This window comes from Hippocampus comes, unplaced genomic scaffold, assembly GCF_001891065.2.
Source record: "Hippocampus comes isolate QL1 unplaced genomic scaffold, H_comes_QL1_v1.1 scaffold293, whole genome shotgun sequence".
Classification (NCBI taxonomy): Eukaryota; Metazoa; Chordata; class Actinopteri; order Syngnathiformes; family Syngnathidae; genus Hippocampus; species Hippocampus comes.
In genome coordinates, this window is record NW_017806272.1 from 272,907 (window position 1) to 289,511 (window position 16,605).

Below are 16,605 nucleotides of genomic sequence, written 5' to 3' on the forward strand. Positions count from 1 at the left end.
TGTGTGTGTGTGTGTGCGTGTGTGTGTGTGTGTGTGTGTGTGTGTGTGTGTGTGTGTGTGTGTGTGTGTGTGTGTGTGTGTGTGTGTGTCTGTGTTTACCACCCAGAGTGGTGTGTGTACAGCACAGCACGCTTGTTATTCAAATTTCTTTTGATCAGAAAAAGAGATGCAGCAGTCCCCCTGCACAGTGCTGTTGATACATTGGAACAACTTGGCACACACACTCACACAGATGCGTGAGGCTGACACAGTCGCAATTACGCTATCATTGTGCCCATCTTCATAAACAGTTTATAATTTAAGCAGTACTTTAATGCCTCCAAATTGAATATTAAAACAGTATGCAATTAATCTGAAATAAAATCATTCACTCTCAAATTTTGGTTCTTACTATCTCATGTTTACCTTTGAAAAATGTGTGTAAAATAACAATACTGCCGTATAAAGGATTAATTGTCTTCTCTGGCTAATTTCTCACATTTGTGCCCCCCCTCCCAAAGAACAACAACAACAATGTGAGTAATCTGAATGAAAAGTATTTCCTTTTAGCCCAAGTGGAGTTGAAGTGAGGTAAATAAGCTTACGCATGAAGAATGTCTGCGGGTATAGGAGTCTTCCCTGAGGGACGCCCACATGCCGCGTCAAAGCAGCAGTCAGGTCGTGAGAAGCAGGCGCGGATGCGACGCGGGATGAGACACTATTTTTCTTGTAATGTTGCTTGTGCATCTCTGAGGACGTGCATCCTTGCGTCTGTTTATGTGTGTTTGCCAAAGATCGGCCTGAACGCTCCCCCGACCTTTGATCCGTGCTTCAGCTGGTCAGCCTCTGTGGATGTGACAAATTCCACTGGGAGGGAAAACTGGAAAGGCTGAGCTCGAATGCGAAGCAATGAGGCGTGGAACAAAGGTCCATTCATTTTGGGGGCAAAATAATTATTTAATGCTCCACTAGGCAGCAGCAGCATACAGTGGACTTGAGGTTTTGCATTTCTTTCATTGAGATATTTTAAAAACTCATTATTATGTTAAAGAAATGTTTCAAAATTTCACCAAAGGTTTTGTGAAAAAGATTTGAAGTGATAGCTCCTTGAAGAAAAGGAAGAAAAAAAAGGAATTGCAGTCCTAGTCCCAGGGTAATAATAGTTTCAGATTTTTAATTTTAGTTAATTTTCATTTAGTTTGGAGTTTAGTTTTTTTCTTTTAATTCTGATAGTTTTAATGAATTCTTCGTGGGTTTTTTAGCTTTGAGTAGATTTATTTATATATATATATATATATATATATATATATATATATATATCTATATCTATATATATATATATATATATCTCCAATCACTTATTGCATCGCGCAACCAAATAATTTGTTGGATTTTCCAAAATTGTCCCAAACATTATCGTGATGCGCTTTGACAGGGAAAAGCGCATTGCTTGACTGCAGTATCAATTCTGCACAGTAGATGGTGCTAATAGACCAGGAAATGGTCATGAGTAGTTTGAATACAGTACAATGGAGTTTTATGTCCAGAGACTGAAAGAGTCTGTCTTGATGTCAATTACAAGGTTTGGCGCAAATATTGACCAGCTCTTTGTCTCCCTGAAGAATCAGAGTTAGGGAGAGGCTTGCGAAGGAGGACTGTCGCCAGAGGAGCCCAGAGCTGGGAAGTGTCGCAGAGGCTCCGACATACCGCCGACAATTTCAGCAGCAGCCTGCCGCGCGATACAACACGGATCCAATGATTGCCCAGCATAACCACTCCTACCCTCACCATCATGCACAATCTCTGCTTTGTCCCTCGGGGCAACCGGCAGGACCGGATATTGCTGGTTACCCCGGTTATCTGTCCATGACCTCCGGTGCTCCATCCAGAGTGGAGGAGCTCCCAGATGAAGAAAGTGAGGAGACAGGCGGCGTTAGGACAGAGGGCCTCCTACGTAGTAGGAAAGCAGTACTACCCTCGGAGATCCGCCGCAGGGAGAGGAGCACCGAGGACCCGCGCAGAGGAAGAGGAGAAGATGAGATGAGTACCTCCAAAGCGTTGAGTGAGATTGAAGATCCTGCAAGAAGAGGTCACAGAGGCAGAGCGAGATGGGAAACAGTTGAGCCCTCCAGACACGCTGGGCAGAGCAGCCATCACCAAGAAGCCCCCAGCAGGCCCAGAGACCGTGAAAATCTCATTTACGTCCACAGAGGCGTGTCTGCATCTTACGTCCAACCCAAAGCAGATCCCGGTGATCAAGAGCAAAGCAATAGGAGCTTGCATCACCCCATGCAGCATCCTCAAGCGATCAAGAAAAATCATGCCGAGATTCTCCAGGACAGTCGTGTGTCTGTGGCCCAGCTCAGAAATTCTTACATGGAAAGCTCCGCCACTCCTCCAACCGGCCGCACGGCCGCACTGTAGGTTGAAACGGGCATCTTCGAGCTAGCTGCTGTGGCCCTCACGCTTGTGCTCGTTAGCTAACATCGACTGCTGCTCATTGCTTCACAAGCAACTGTTCAGTGATGTTGCAGACTATCTGTTATGTAGAAAATTAAATCATGCGATGCTCATCTAACACTACGCGGCTTTGACATTTGTCTTTCTCTTTATTGCTCCCCTAACTTGTATGTGCAGCCAGTCAGTATTTGGACTTTTGAAACTAACACATGCAAGTGCTGAACGTCATTCCTAATTCATGAGTGTGCGACATTTTGAATGTGCATTTGAACAAATTGTTGCTACTCGCCTCTTTTTCCTCTTCCTCACATGCTGTATTTTCTTTCCTTTGGGTACTTTTTGCTGTTGCTCCCTCTCCTGCATGGGCCTTTCAGTGATGCAGTGAAGGGGGGCCGGAGGGACAGGGGCCGCAGACCTCTTCAGTATATCTATCCGGGGGAAAGTAGAAAGACATCAGAGCGGTTTAGGACTCAGCCCATCACCACTTCCGAGCGCCGGGAGACCGATAGGTACCGCTTTGGATGCAGCAATGCATGGCCGTGCGGGGCAAACTCTGCCAAATCTGTCATCATGCATGTCGGAGAAATCGGAATTGTTCATTGAAGCGTTTGGTTGTTGCTGTTTCGTCAAAAGTAATTTTGCATAATCGTCCATAATCGCATTACTCCGTGAGCCAGATTATTGCCACTGGCCGCTTTCCATGGTAGAAAATATGTAGATGCCACGTAGGAGTCCCTTTCCTTTAACATGAGCAAACAGAAACAATGATGTAAGGTCAAAGGTTGTCCCGATTGGGCCTCACAGCAGTGGTCATTACATGTGATCATACTCTGAAAGCATGAATTGCCCTTTGTCGGCAGTCTCCCCGGGACCACGGAGCTGAACAGACGTCCGTAATGCCGCCTCGTTTGCCATCCTATTTTGCTTTGCTCTTCTTCTAACCCTCACTGTCACATTTTCAGCACACGATAACCGTCCGCCGCTCACCAGAATGCTTCTCGTCCTGTGTGTCGAGAGTGCCCGCTCTCAATTTTGTTCCTACCAGCTCGTCACCGTTTGCTTTCATCTGCACGGACGTCTTGCCGATTTGACTGATAGTTTGCTTTTTGTTCTTTTTTGAAGGTCCTGCGTGAGCACCGAGTTGGCTTCCAATGAAGGTAAAGAGCTATTAGTGCATTTGTTTCAGCCAAAAGGTAGAGTTGCCTTTGACATTGGGGTGACAGTTGTGCTAATATAAAATGCTGAGCTATTAGCTCGTGTTTAAACACAGCTTCATGTGGTGTTTGGTGTACTTTCTGCGGGATCTTTGACTTTCAGGATCGACACGAAGGCTTATTGTGCTGTACAATAATCACCGTAATACATGTTGGGGTTTTTTTCCTCGCTTTGCAAATCTTTGTAACTGGATTTATGACCTTGCGGTCCTCCGCATCGCGCATGGTTGGGAGCAAAGAGAAACCACAAAAGCGGTGGCTGGCCTCACTGTTGAGTCAGTTTAAGCGGGGGCAGACAGGTGTGAGTGGCACGGCTGCACGAACAAACACTCTGAAGTATATGTGACATTGACATCATCCAATAAACATTCTCCCTGATTGACAGTTGGTCTCCCTCCTCCCCTTTGAGTCAGCACAGTATAGAAAAAAACGTGCGGGAGAAAGAAAGGACCTCTCTTCCATAAACGCCAATAAATCCAAATCTTGGCCCCCTTTCAATACCGAGGTGTGACGTCCCAATTTATTTTTGTGTCTAAATTGGGCAGAAAAGTTTATACTGCCAATACAATTCCCAGAATTGTTTACGTGACCTTGAAGTGGTATTTTATGCGGAGAAGACAACTTGACTAAAACGGATGCTGGCCTTGAATGGTCGAAAAAAAAAGAGAGAAATTGCATTTAAGATTCCAGTCAAAAGCAAGTGCATTTTCTGTTTTACCCAAATTGCACTTTTTTTCTTTTTTTTTTCTTTTTACCGTGGAACAAAAAAACAAACAAACTGAGTTTAGACATGCATGCTTTTTATTGGACTGCAACATTTCACAAAAGTTAACTGAAGTTGGAGCATCTGCTGTTTGTGGCACAAAAAAAAAAACCAAAAAACACTTTTTTATTGAGATGGGCTATCACAAGACTACATTTTTCGGTCTCCTCCCCTTTTTTTGTGTCTGTGTAGCCGATGAAGAGAAGCTGGACGAACGGGCCAAGCTGAGCGTCGCGGCCAAGCGTTCTCTCTTCAGGGTGAGCTTTACTTTCTTCCCGTGTCACCTTTTCTGTCGTTGACTTTTGATGCACATGCGGGCGACTTTTATGCGATTAATATCGGCGTAGGTGCTCCTCCTCAACAACACTGAGTTTCACCTCTCTGCCTCTCTCTGCTGAAACCAACAACCTGGAAATATTGATTTGTTTTCACTGCATTCCTTGGACCCGTGTGACGCACTGCAATAGAACAAGCACTTCCTTCTGCATGAAATTGGCCTCGAGCATTCCGGGTCGACTCTGAACTCTAATTTCCAAACATTTCTGACAGCAGTTGCTATCTGAGTGATCAGCCTTTCATTATTGTTGTCTAATTGTTCCCGCTTCACTCATTGTGTCATTTTGCACGCATATAAAATATCCTTTGGATTCGTTGATGGTCACGCAACTCTTGATTCCAATCTTCAGGAACTGGAGAAAAATATCGGCTCTGGGAAACCCCGCTCGAGGAATGCCGCAGTGGACCGCAGGCTGAGGCGGACACAGGACCGATCCAGAACTCAGCCAGTCACCACCGAGGAGGTGGTCATCGCCACCACGTAAGACATGAGTACACACTGATGTTCAAGGAAAAGTCTAACGTGGAAATGGTGGTACCTCGGTTCATGGGCAAAATGGCCTACCAAGAAAAATATTGGCCGAAAACTGCCGTCCAACATTTCATTTGTAAGAGCTGTTGATACATTTTCAAATGAAATGTCAAGTTGTGTGGATGCAAAACCAACATTATTTGTGAATTCCTCTTTCTCCAAAGTTTCTGACCTGTGTTTTTTTTTTTTTTTGACAGTTGGTCTCCCTCCTCCCCTTTGAGTCAGCACAGTATAGAAAAAAACGTGCGGGAGAAAGAAAGGACCTCTCTTCCATAAACGCCAATAAATCCAAATCTTGGCCCCCTTTCAATACCGAGGTGTGACGTCCCAATTTATTTTTGTGTCTAAATTGGGCAGAAAAGTTTATACTGCCAATACAATTCCCAGAATTGTTTACGTGACCTTGAAGTGGTATTTTATGCGGAGAAGACAACTTGACTAAAACGGATGCTGGCCTTGAATGGTCGAAAAAAAAAGAGAGAAATTGCATTTAAGATTCCAGTCAAAAGCAAGTGCATTTTCTGTTTTACCCAAATTGCACTTTTTTTCTTTTTTTTTTCTTTTTACCGTGGAACAAAAAAACAAACAAACTGAGTTTAGACATGCATGCTTTTTATTGGACTGCAACATTTCACAAAAGTTAACTGAAGTTGGAGCATCTGCTGTTTGTGGCACAAAAAAAAAAACCAAAAAACACTTTTTTATTGAGATGGGCTATCACAAGACTACATTTTTCGGTCTCCTCCCCTTTTTTTGTGTCTGTGTAGCCGATGAAGAGAAGCTGGACGAACGGGCCAAGCTGAGCGTCGCGGCCAAGCGTTCTCTCTTCAGGGTGAGCTTTACTTTCTTCCCGTGTCACCTTTTCTGTCGTTGACTTTTGATGCACATGCGGGCGACTTTTATGCGATTAATATCGGCGTAGGTGCTCCTCCTCAACAACACTGAGTTTCACCTCTCTGCCTCTCTCTGCTGAAACCAACAACCTGGAAATATTGATTTGTTTTCACTGCATTCCTTGGACCCGTGTGACGCACTGCAATAGAACAAGCACTTCCTTCTGCATGAAATTGGCCTCGAGCATTCCGGGTCGACTCTGAACTCTAATTTCCAAACATTTCTGACAGCAGTTGCTATCTGAGTGATCAGCCTTTCATTATTGTTGTCTAATTGTTCCCGCTTCACTCATTGTGTCATTTTGCACGCATATAAAATATCCTTTGGATTCGTTGATGGTCACGCAACTCTTGATTCCAATCTTCAGGAACTGGAGAAAAATATCGGCTCTGGGAAACCCCGCTCGAGGAATGCCGCAGTGGACCGCAGGCTGAGGCGGACACAGGACCGATCCAGAACTCAGCCAGTCACCACCGAGGAGGTGGTCATCGCCACCACGTAAGACATGAGTACACACTGATGTTCAAGGAAAAGTCTAACGTGGAAATGGTGGTACCTCGGTTCATGGGCAAAATGGCCTACCAAGAAAAATATTGGCCGAAAACTGCCGTCCAACATTTCATTTGTAAGAGCTGTTGATACATTTTCAAATGAAATGTCAAGTTGTGTGGATGCAAAACCAACATTATTTGTGAATTCCTCTTTCTCCAAAGTTTCTGACCTGTGTTTTTTTTTTTTTTCCTGTCAATGTGTGTCGGATTACACTGTATGTCCGTGTCCTGGACCACTGTAGCGCTCCCCCTCATGTGCCACAGACTATGACTGTTCACGCTGCTGTAGCGCGCGTCTCTAGCCCCACCCTCGTTTGCAGCGCCTTCCCTCCAAGCAGGTATCCTGGACACGCGTGTGTGCGCACCAGCGCTCGAACCCGACTGCAAGCGTGTGACTCCACCGTTGATCTTTACTAATGGCTCGGAATTGCGTGCTACCGCATCATATATTGTCACTGATATGATTGGATAGGATTCTAAAGTAGCGGTGATGACTCACTGCATGTACGGTCAGATTTCATCTCTGTTGAATTAACAGCACAGAGCAACACAAGTCGCCCTGATGTACAGTCTGCAGAGTGCATCTTGTTCGATGGCACGAGGTGACCACAGCTAAATGTTTCCTGGGCCTCTCATCCTCCTCGCAGTCTCCAGGCGTCGTCGCATCACCACGCCACCGCCCGGGAGCAGGCGCCAGAGGCTCAACGAACACAAGAGACTCAGAACTGCAAGGAGGTCGCCTCAATGGAGGATCAAGCGCAGGCCAATGAGGAGCCTGACCTCTGCACGCTCAGCCTGGCGGAGAAGATGGCGCTGTTTAACCGGCTGGCTCAGCCCCCCACCAGAGTGACGCGCACCAGTGGGGACACGCGCCAGCGCCGGAGCAACGCCCGCTATCGGACGCAACCCATCACTCTTGGTGACATGGAGAAGGTAGGCGCCAACAGTTTCTGCTGACACCCTCAAATAATGAGAAAAATATTGTGCCATATTATATCAATTGAAAAAAAAAAGATCAGAGCCACTTCTTATGTGTAGTGAATAGGACATATTTTTTGTACACTATAACTAAAATTAGTCACTAACTGTATGCAACAAGTACTACTTTGCAAAAAAAAAAACAACAAAAAAAAAAACAAATGAATGTTTGAACTTTGCTTCAATGACGATATATGATTCCAATGTGAAAATGTTCCAGTTCTGGAAGTCATAATCAGTTATGGTTCATTTGTTTGCTTTCGGGGGGAAAAAAAAGTCCCATGGTAGTAGGAAATAAGATAACGGCCATAATAATCAATGTAAATCTTAGATCACAAAAAAAAAAAAAATAAAAAGCATGCTGTCATGGCATTAGTTAGTCACATAAAGTAAACCAGTAAAACCCTTTTCTTTTATGTTAGACAAAGAATTGTGGCGTATGCATATTTCTACTCAGGAGTCTTCAGATCTTGACTGCCAGGATGAACTGGAGCGTTGTGAGAAGCCGGTAGAAGTCCACCAAGTAAGCGTGCCCTCGCTTGCGGAAATGTAGACAAAGCGCCCGTGGAGGAGGCGCTTCTCGGAAATGACCGCGCATTTCTGTCGGCACGTCACGTGGCTTGTGTGCGCGGGATGACGTCGCGAGCCCTGTCTTTGTGGCGTGACTCCGCTCTGAGTGCGCGGTGCATGGCCAAGCTTCTGACTGAGTGGTGCCTCATCATCGTCGTCGAGCTGTGTCGCTCAAGCGGCGGCGGTTGTGGATGTGCACTCACCGGACAAGCAAGATGTCCGTGTGTTTGTGGCGGCGCTGTGCTACGCCGCCACGTTGTCTAGATGCCGCTGTTTGGCATGTTAGAGGCTGTTTTTGAGTTTTCGAAGTGTTTCTCCTTTGATGTGAGGTGTCGCTTCTCGCTTTTGGCTCATCATAAGTGCCAGGTTAGTTTGAGAGAGAGAGGCTCCAAGCTGGCATCAAAGCACTACTTGTATCCGATTGGAACACCATCTCCCTTCAACATAATTCTTGGGTACCAAGATGCCACAAGATAGTGGCAAAGCACTACTTTTGTCCAAACAAAACTCCTCGGTGAACTTCAACATAGTTTCTTGACACCACAATACCACAACGTGGCGCCAAAGTGACACTTTTATTGCTTGGCCTGTACGTAGTAACTGCGAATAGGTGAGTTTTTCATCAGATAATGGTGACTAGGTTGAAAAAAAAAATCCCGAATCCCATGTAACGCAAGGGGTGTAACTGCAATTATAATTTTACAAAGTCAATGGTAATGCTAACTTGTGTAAAATTTTAGCTCGGATTATCGCAAAACCGTTTCATCCCTAATTACTGCAGTTGACACGTAGCTCATTGTACACTCTAAAGTATTACGTGCAGGTTGTAGCTGGCATGGCTTTGTGATGTGGGCTCGCCAACGCAATGGGCCACCCTGTAACGGGCAGGAAGTACACTGCACCAGGCAGGCCGCCATTAGTCAGCATGTTTCTCTGCGATTTGATGTGGCAACGTTTGTAAATGTTACACGGCAGCTTCCAGTCAACAAGTAACACGCTTTTTACATTTGTTGTCTTTTTTAGCTTCAAAACGGGACAGGCTCTGGGTTTGAACACCTCCCTGCATCGTCATCCTCGGCGCTGAGAGGAGGCACGGTGTCCACCGACAACGCAGGCGACATCCACTTAACGCGGTTGCCGGTTGAAGTCGCCCCGAGGCCCCGTGACCCCGCGGACCACTACGGTCGGCCTTATCGAGCGTCGCAGCATGCGGAGGAAGGAACAGAGCAGGCAGGGGGGAAGCGGGCGCTCCCCTCTCCTGAGGGAGAAGTCAGGCAGGCAGCCCTGCCTCAGCCACACACTGGAAGAGAGCGAAGGGAGGAAGAGGAGGACCAGTGGCTATCCAGGGGGAGGTTTGATGAAAACATGCCCGACTCAAACCACGACATGTTGCTGGAGAGGCAGGAACAAAAGAGTCATCCAAGGAGCAGAACCTTCAGTGGAGGTGAGGACAAAAGAATTTGGTTTCACTCTGGTTACTTATGTAGTGTACCCTGTTCAAAATATGGTACCGTGTGAAAATGAAAGAAATATTGCACATTTTTGTGCTTTACACTTACTATGCGTGACCATCCAAAAGTAACAGTTTGCTACAAAGTCGCCCCATTGAGTGGTCATGATATATTTTTCAGCTAAATGATGACTTTTGATTTTAGCAGAAGCTATGCAAGTCTGGCAATATTACAAAACGGCTTTGAATGTAACGGCTTTGAATTGTAACCTTCCCCATCCTCCCCGCTCTCCACAATCAGAGAAATTCAATAGCGCATTTCACCCCATAGTCGAAAGCTATTATTGATTATATTGCTGTGTATGTTTGTGTCCGCAGCAGAGCTGCCCGAGCTCACTTTTGTGAGATCCAGAGCAGCGTCCGCTTCATCGAGGGGCGGCGTACGCCAGCCTGCCGAGGTAGAAACGTACCCCGACGACGCGGAACTAACAGCCGGCACGTTGCAAGACGACCTGTGCGACATGACGGCCAAACACATGTCCATCAAACAGAGGTGAGCCTGCTTGTGGGAAGTAGAAATTCAGTTCCTGAAACATTGAGCGATTGGACATATGCACTCAAAGGTTTTGAGAAGGTCAAATTAAGTTCAGATGTCAAGGTTATAGTGCATTTGTGATTCCTAACCTTCACTTTTGGGGAGTCGTTTTTATCCAAGGATTTCTGCACAGATTTTTTTCATACTGTTTTGAAGCGAGGTAGTGATTCGCTTGTTCGAACTTGCAGTGGGAATTCACACGAGAAGCCGAAAAAGTTGACGTCTTCAATCTGGACCTTGGCACCGGCAACGGGTTTATGTTTTCGGATCCAATTTTTAACCACGCGGCGGGTTTGGTCATGAGAAACTCAGTCGCAGTGCACACATTTGCAGCGATATCCGCACGAGAAATCTAAAATGGCATCTATCAGAGCCTGCCATTGATTGCTTCACAAGAATTATGTAAGCTGGGTTCGGTCCCATTTTCACAGTCGCTCTTGAAAGCAAGCACCAGACAGTCATTGCCATCCATATTGACTGGTGACATAATGTAAACAACATGGAAGCTCAAGGTCGAGGTTTTATTTATTTATTTTTTTTTGAGACTCTCAGAAATAAGATAAGAAAAAAAAAATCCATAATACATGAAATCTCTTATTTCCCTGCAGCTCAACTTCGTTTCCCACTCTCGTCGCATTGAAATTTCGAAGCAGTGCTCTATTTTAAAACTGTTTTCGTCTGTGATCCAACTGAGCACTGAGTTGTGATGTGACTTTGGCAGCTTCAAACTGGCGTTTCCTGAATTTCCTTTCACTCTGTGGGCTTTTGGGGGGGGCTGGGGGGGAACTCCATGGTTTGTTTTGGACACGTTCTAACCTGAGGATCTGTACAGGGTCAAGAAAAAGGATTCCTGTCCGTTTAAAGGGGGGGGGGGGACCACACTGAAATAATTTGAAACCGACGACCGTAATAATAAATGGAAACATACTGAAAATAAATGAATGAAAAAACATCAGACATTGTTTTATTTTTGTGGTCTGACACTTATTTAAAAAAAAAAACAAGCTAATGTAACTGAATAGATTGCTAATCCGTAAGTACGGTTGAATGGTGCTCCATTCAGTGGAGGGAGGTTCACTGGAGGGATTTCTACAAAGGACCGCTTTGTCTCCACTCAAATTTTCTTGACTTCTGATTCCCTCAAATGACCCGCGGGACAAATTCCCCTCCTTTTGCATCCTCTCCCGTGTAGGGTGGCTCTGCTGAAGAAGAGCGGCGAAGACGACTGGAGGAACAGGATCAACAAGAAGCAAGATGCGGTGAAGCTCGCCGTGGCTGAGCAGCACGCTCACCTGTGGGAGGTGGAGCAGAGCTTCAAGAAGAAGGTAACCAGATGACAGCGCCGGAGTAGAAAATGGCGCTTTGCTCAAATCATTTTTCAGGGTTTTTTTTTTTTTTTCAGCTGAAGTCACAAAAGCATTTTTCTGCTCATGTGACTTGAATGCAGAATTAATGCAGGAGGCGCAATGCCTCGCAGTGTTGACGTTTCCCGTTTGGCTCTTTTTATGCAACAGAGTTTATTATTGAGAATTTGTTTATTGGAGGCTTGCTTCAATCTTTCCTGCATGTACAAAAATTCAACTTTTTTTTTTTCTTTTTGGCATTCTGGCATGCCGGGTGATGGTTTTTGAAGGGTGTGTGTGCATATGTTGGAAGGTGCGAGTACACAAACCTCTCTGTTTAGTTTCATTTCGAACGGCTACACCTCATCTGTTTATGTTCTCCGTATCGGAGTGTGTTCAGTTCCTCCCTGCACCTCTGCTGACACACTGGTCTTTTTTTTTTAATTTTTTGCTGATCTTTTTTTTTTCTTTTGCTGTGTTTGCTCTGGCATTCACAGGTTAGACATACTGCGCTTGGAATGTTTTATCATCTCTGTAACGAGAGCTATCATTGACGGAAACCGAAGTGAAGGTCTGCGATTTTCAACTTGTGCAGTATTAAAACAAGATGTTGACAGAATATAATTGAACCTCCAATCTGTTCTTGGACACTAAACAACTTGTAATTTGCCCTGAAACATTTTTTTCGCCATCATTTTGGAAGAGGCATCATCGATAAAATAGAGATAAAACCTATTTAGTCTTCGGGCGATAGTCACATTTTAACTGTCACACAAGTGTAAAAATAAGTTAACCGCTGTGAATATCAAATCCTAAAACCAACAATGTAAATGATGAATGACAAACTCGATGCCGACCGCAGAGGCGTCTTTTACATTGTAGCGTTCATCATTAAAATGCTGAAAAACTTCAGCTTTTAAACATGGTGGAGTAATGACAGTTTTTTAAAAATAGCTATTATATTCCTTTGTTCTTTTCTTCCATAACATCTCTTTGACCATAAATGTGATCATTTTCCGACCTCAGCAGCATTTGACTTAAAATTAGAAAAAATATATATTTTAAATAAAACTTTTCCTGCCGCTGCTTGTCTAGGGCGATGAGGAACTGATGATCGATGATCTCGCGGTGTCTGACCAACTATGGGTAAGGCCAGTTGACTGCAAAGTGCTGTTGTTTACCAAGTACGCACGGTACTCATCGACTATTTGCACGCGCAACTTGTTTTGCTAGCTTGACTGTTGACGTATTCCTCTGAGTAGCTGTTTGAGGTTGCCGATGCTTTTTGTGCTGCTCCTGTTTGCCAATTTACCGTCTACGGATTTTCTTGACGTGTGCTTCATCTTACCTGTCTTTTGCCAAAGCCGTGACGACGTTTCTCAAATACTGCCTGGCACATATAATTCCATTTGTCTGCATCATCATTCGAGTTCATGCCAAAGCAAAAAAATATATATCTACCCAAATTGTTATGTATCTATTTTTTGTTCCCTTGGTTCAAGAAGATATTTCACTGCACCATAAGCGACAAGAAGCTTTCAGCTCATAAAATCAAAAAATTCATCTTGTGCATCTCCCGCGCAACTCGACCGATGATTCCCAAAGGCCGTACGGGTCTGCTGCGGCTTCGGGCTCATTCCGAATATTTCGGCCTGGTTCTAGCTTCACTCCCAATCCTGACTTACCGTCTTGCTTTCTTCCTCCCTTCCTCTGTTTTTGTTGGCTGTGAAGGCCCCCAAATCGTCCAGATCAATGCAGGTGGATAAGAGGCACCCCTGGAGACGGAAGGTGACCCTTAAAAAAAAAAAAAAAAAAAAAAAAAGTATTCCGCCCACTTTTCTCTCACCCAATGGCAGTCTTAAGTGCACAAGGCTCCAAAGCTCCTCACAGAGATTGATTAGATTTGCTTTGACTTTTTTTTTTGGTCAAGTGTAGAAAATGCTAATTCAATTGACCCAGTTAGAAGCGCTCGCTTGGCTGTTTTGTGTGCTGTGAAATAATCCGCTTTGAATTGAAATCTTGCACAAAATACTCCAGAGAGTGATCAAACTCACAAAAAAGGATAACTCCTGGATCATTTGTGGTTGGCTTGAACGGTTATAACTCTTTCTTGTACCAGAAAATCACAGAGGCCGCAATGGAGTCGCAGAGGATTGAGGCCCAGATGTCCATCCAGGAGAGGAAAGAGCAGATCGAAGCTCAAGAGGAAGCCTGGAAGTCGAAAGGCCACGGAGCGGCCAACGATTCCACCCAGTTCACTGTGGCTGCACGCATGGCGAAGAAAGGTCAGAAGATTAGATTAACTGGCACAATAGTTTATGCATCGAATGTGCAGCTCAGACGTATCAAATAGTTATTAAATCATTCCTCGCGACTTATTAATGTTGACTGCCACCCTGCGCAATCGAATTGAAGCAGCGGGAGAGATTTCGGCGCAAGTCCAGCACGGTTCCAACTGCACCGCGTGAAGTCTTGCTTTGCTTCTTGCAGGGTTGGTCTCCCCCTCTCCCTTGCAATCATCATTGTCGTCACCTAAACCCAAGAACGGCGGCCCTGCCATCTCCAAACCACATGATGGTCAGTATATATATATTTCCCCCCACCCCCATCACTCCTCCATCCACCTTTTTATACGTCCTGTCACCTCACTGCACCACTTTTGTCACGCCGCTATCATTTTCTGTTTGAGAGATGAACTCTTGACCATTTCAACTTGCTTCCTTTTACTGTATCGTTCTAATATTAATCACTCAAGGAGAAGCTCAATTTAAATTCTGCCGTGTTTTGTATTTATCTCTAACAGATGTGGAGGAGATGGATGATGTCCAAGGTTTAGTTCTTTTTTTTTTTTTTTTCAGCTCTTGGCCGATGTGCCGTTTTGTTTTGTTTCAAACGCTAACGTGTCTGCTGTGATTGCGCCGTAAATTGTGTGGAGTTGTTTTTATTTCATCACGTCTTGAGCAATTCGAGGCGTCATGAGTTGGCTGCGACAGGCAGATGCGCTGTTCATTGTCGGCAGATGAACATCGTATTGTTGTTACTGACATTTGGTCAACTTTTAAATCTGTAATGAATGAATAAATAAATAGATGTGTACAAACACCTTCAACCGTTTAAAATGAATCGAGAAACATCGCTGAATTGAACGTGCGTGACTTCTTTTGACTAACAGTTGCGAGTAGATTTGGATGGCTTATGTGACGTTCATTGTTAAAAGTCAACATGCGAGACATAGTGCCTGCCTGCTCTGAAATGGCATGCGAGCTAAATAGAACACGGACGGCTCAGGTTTATTTATGATTCTAATAGCAGCTGTGCTCACGTTGCGGTGCAGAGATCAAGGCGGTGCCGGATCTGAACCTGGAGTCGGACAGGAAACTGGAAAAGCTGGAGTCATTCCTCGGCAAGATCAATAGTAAAGGTCAGACCTCAGCCGGACTCGTTTTGCAATTCACGGGATCGTCTAGTTTGTGATTGCAATGGCCCTTCATGTTGTCACCTCAATAGCAGCGCTGCCCGAGGCCACTGTCATGGTCACAGAGAAGAAGATCAAAGAAGTCATGACCCTGGAGGATGAGACTTTTTCCAAGTTCTATCGCCAAGCGGAGGACCCGCCGAGCATCACCGACAAGGTGGAGCTGGCTGACGATTTCGACGCCATCTTCGGGCCTCAGGTTCCAACGTAAGTTGGACACCCATCATCAGCGATGAGTTTCCCGCAAGAAAACGACTACAGTCTCTGATCTCTCCTTAGGCTGACGTCGGACATGGTGCAGCACAAGCGAGCCGTGCGCCCGACGCGTAACGTTCCGGCGTCGAAGAACCCGCTCAAGATGCTCGCTGCCAGAGAGGACATCAGACACGAATACACGGAGCAGCGCCTTAACGTCGGTCTGCTGGAGAGCAGGCGGATGAACGCGGAGAAAAGTGAGCGGGATTAAAATGCGGCCAACCCCGCTGCTCTGACTGCACTGAACTCTAAATTTCAGTTCGTTTTTTTTTTAAGCTACACGGACTGTTAACGTTTCTTTTGAGAGTGTGACACCCTGTGGCCCCTCTTGTAATTGCCTCTTACATTTCCCGACAGGAATAAATACATCTCGTGTTCTCTATTTACGCCAAATGCGACCACTGCAGGTTGTTTGTATTTTTTTAGGGGCTCGTACATGACGATTATAATTTGTTGTGTTGTTCCCAACGCAGCGAACAAGAACTCCAATTTGTCCGATGTGGCCCTGGCCGGTCTCGCTAGCAAAGAGAACTTCAGCAACGTCAACCTGCGCAGCGTGAACATCTCTGAGCAGATGTCTAACAACAGTGCCGTGCCCTACAAGAAACTGATGCTCTTACAGGTCAAAGGTCAGTCACGTTCTTTGCTGTTGACAGATGCGTGCAGTCACAGGAGATATTCCAGGAATGATTAAACCCCCTTTAAAAAAGGGACTGCCGCTTTGTCAGCTGGTCGACTTGACTGCTTCCTCCTGAGCAAGATCCGAGTCTGGACAGTTGCCGTTTTGTTTCTTGTGTTCATAGCTTTAGACAAAATGTTTCAGTAAACGGTCAATAAACAAATTGGCGACTTGGTGATCAAATGTGTCTGTTACGCAAGGCCGCCGGCATATCCAGACCAGGCTGGTGGAGCCAAGAGCATCATCGCTGAACAGCGGCGACTGTTTCCTCCTCGTCACTCCTCATCACTGCTTCATCTGGACCGGAGAGTTTGCGAACGTCATTGAGAAGAACAAGGTGAGGGCCCGATGGTTGCGACACTGCCAGGATGGGAAAGATAATTAGGGTGAAGGTTTATTTCAATAGTTTGGTGTGTGACGTTGCAGGAAGCTGAGAAAAACACAAAGCCATTTCCCCTCCGCGGGTCAGCTGGCCAAACCGGCTGCTGACACAACAGGATAGCTTTGCGCTTTTCATTTTAATACTGCTGA

The 16,605-nt window shown here is 45.3% G+C and overlaps 1 protein-coding gene across 1 annotated transcript in view; it reads left to right on the forward strand.

Moving 5' to 3' along the window:
- The window catches only part of svila (supervillin a), a 28,714-nt gene that overhangs the window by 5,861 nt on the left and 6,248 nt on the right, over window positions 1-16,605 (forward strand). Inside the window, exons 7-26 of the mRNA XM_019857474.1 lie at window positions 1,599-2,399; window positions 2,814-2,948; window positions 3,562-3,596; window positions 4,609-4,673; window positions 5,103-5,233; window positions 6,972-7,067; window positions 7,377-7,662; window positions 8,165-8,230; window positions 9,301-9,721; window positions 10,106-10,280; window positions 11,515-11,647; window positions 12,761-12,811; window positions 13,397-13,453; window positions 13,785-13,950; window positions 14,156-14,242; window positions 15,000-15,086; window positions 15,170-15,347; window positions 15,420-15,592; window positions 15,869-16,024; window positions 16,275-16,411. Of these exons, the coding sequence (XP_019713033.1) occupies window positions 1,599-2,399; window positions 2,814-2,948; window positions 3,562-3,596; window positions 4,609-4,673; window positions 5,103-5,233; window positions 6,972-7,067; window positions 7,377-7,662; window positions 8,165-8,230; window positions 9,301-9,721; window positions 10,106-10,280; window positions 11,515-11,647; window positions 12,761-12,811; window positions 13,397-13,453; window positions 13,785-13,950; window positions 14,156-14,242; window positions 15,000-15,086; window positions 15,170-15,347; window positions 15,420-15,592; window positions 15,869-16,024; window positions 16,275-16,411 (3,436 nt within the window). The remainder of the gene's footprint in view (window positions 1-1,598; window positions 2,400-2,813; window positions 2,949-3,561; window positions 3,597-4,608; window positions 4,674-5,102; window positions 5,234-6,971; window positions 7,068-7,376; window positions 7,663-8,164; window positions 8,231-9,300; window positions 9,722-10,105; window positions 10,281-11,514; window positions 11,648-12,760; window positions 12,812-13,396; window positions 13,454-13,784; window positions 13,951-14,155; window positions 14,243-14,999; window positions 15,087-15,169; window positions 15,348-15,419; window positions 15,593-15,868; window positions 16,025-16,274; window positions 16,412-16,605) is intronic.